The sequence below is a fragment of the Penaeus monodon genome, chromosome 15 (genome assembly GCF_015228065.2).
Source record: "Penaeus monodon isolate SGIC_2016 chromosome 15, NSTDA_Pmon_1, whole genome shotgun sequence".
NCBI classification, from domain to species: domain Eukaryota; kingdom Metazoa; phylum Arthropoda; class Malacostraca; order Decapoda; family Penaeidae; genus Penaeus; species Penaeus monodon.
This window is the reverse complement of record NC_051400.1, coordinates 3,956,309-3,957,296: the sequence shown is the minus strand read 5'-3', so window position 1 is coordinate 3,957,296 and position 988 is coordinate 3,956,309. Positions and strand designations below refer to the sequence as shown.

General features: G+C 46.3%; 1 protein-coding gene across 1 annotated transcript in view; it reads left to right on the top strand.

Moving 5' to 3' along the window:
* Positions 1–30: 30 nt before the first annotated feature.
* The window catches only part of LOC119581676 (rhodopsin-like), a gene marked incomplete in the record, with an annotated part of 1,242 nt that continues 284 nt past the window's right edge, over positions 31–988 (top strand). Inside the window, 1 exon segment of the mRNA XM_037929801.1 lies at positions 31–988. Coding sequence (XP_037785729.1) covers positions 36–988 — 953 coding nt within the window.

The window sequence follows — 988 nt, the reverse complement described above, 5'->3', positions numbered from 1 at the left end:
TTCAATGGCACTCATTATATTCTATTTCATTACAGATGTCGTCATGGAACAACCCAAATCCAGTCACCGTCCTAGAAACCACCAATCCATATGGCAACTATACGGTAGTTGATACTGCACCAAAGGAAATTCTCCATATGGTGCATGAGCATTGGTATCAGTTCCCTCCCATGAACCCTCTTTGGTACGGCCTCGTTGGTTTCTGGATGGTTGTCATGGGATGTCTCTCCTTAGCTGGAAACTTCGTAGTCGTCTGGGTCTTCATGAATACTAAATCTCTTCGATCGCCTGCTAATCTACTGGTGGTCAATCTGGCCTTTTCCGATTTCTTGATGATGCTCACCATGTTCCCTCCTATGGTGGTGTCGTGTTACTGGCAGACATGGACTCTTGGGGCGCTATTCTGTGAGATCTATGCATTCTTCGGTTCTCTTTTCGGTTGCGCTTCTATTTGGACCATGGTATTCATCACTGCTGATCGATACAATGTCATTGTGAAAGGAGTATCTGCTGAACCACTGACTTCTGGAGGTGCCATGCTAAGGATTGCTGGTACATGGTTCTTTTCTTTTGGTTGGTGTCTTCCACCATTCTTTGGTTGGAATCGTTATGTTCCTGAGGGCAACATGACTGCATGTGGGACAGACTATCTGACTGAGTCGGAGTTTTCTAAGAGTTACCTGTATGTATACTCAGTTTGGGTGTACATCTTCCCTCTGTTCTACATCATCTATAGCTATACTTTCATTGTCAAGGCTGTGGCTGCTCACGAGAAGGGAATGCGAGAACAGGCCAAGAAGATGGGAGTCAAGTCCTTGAGGAGTGAAGAAGCCCAAAAGACCTCTGCTGAGTGTCGTCTGTGTAAGGTTGCTCTCATGACTGTTACCCTATGGTTCATGGCCTGGACCCCCTACTTCGTCATCAACTGGGGAGGAATGTTCAACAAGCCCATGGTTACTCCTCTATTCTCCATCTGGGGTTCCGTCTT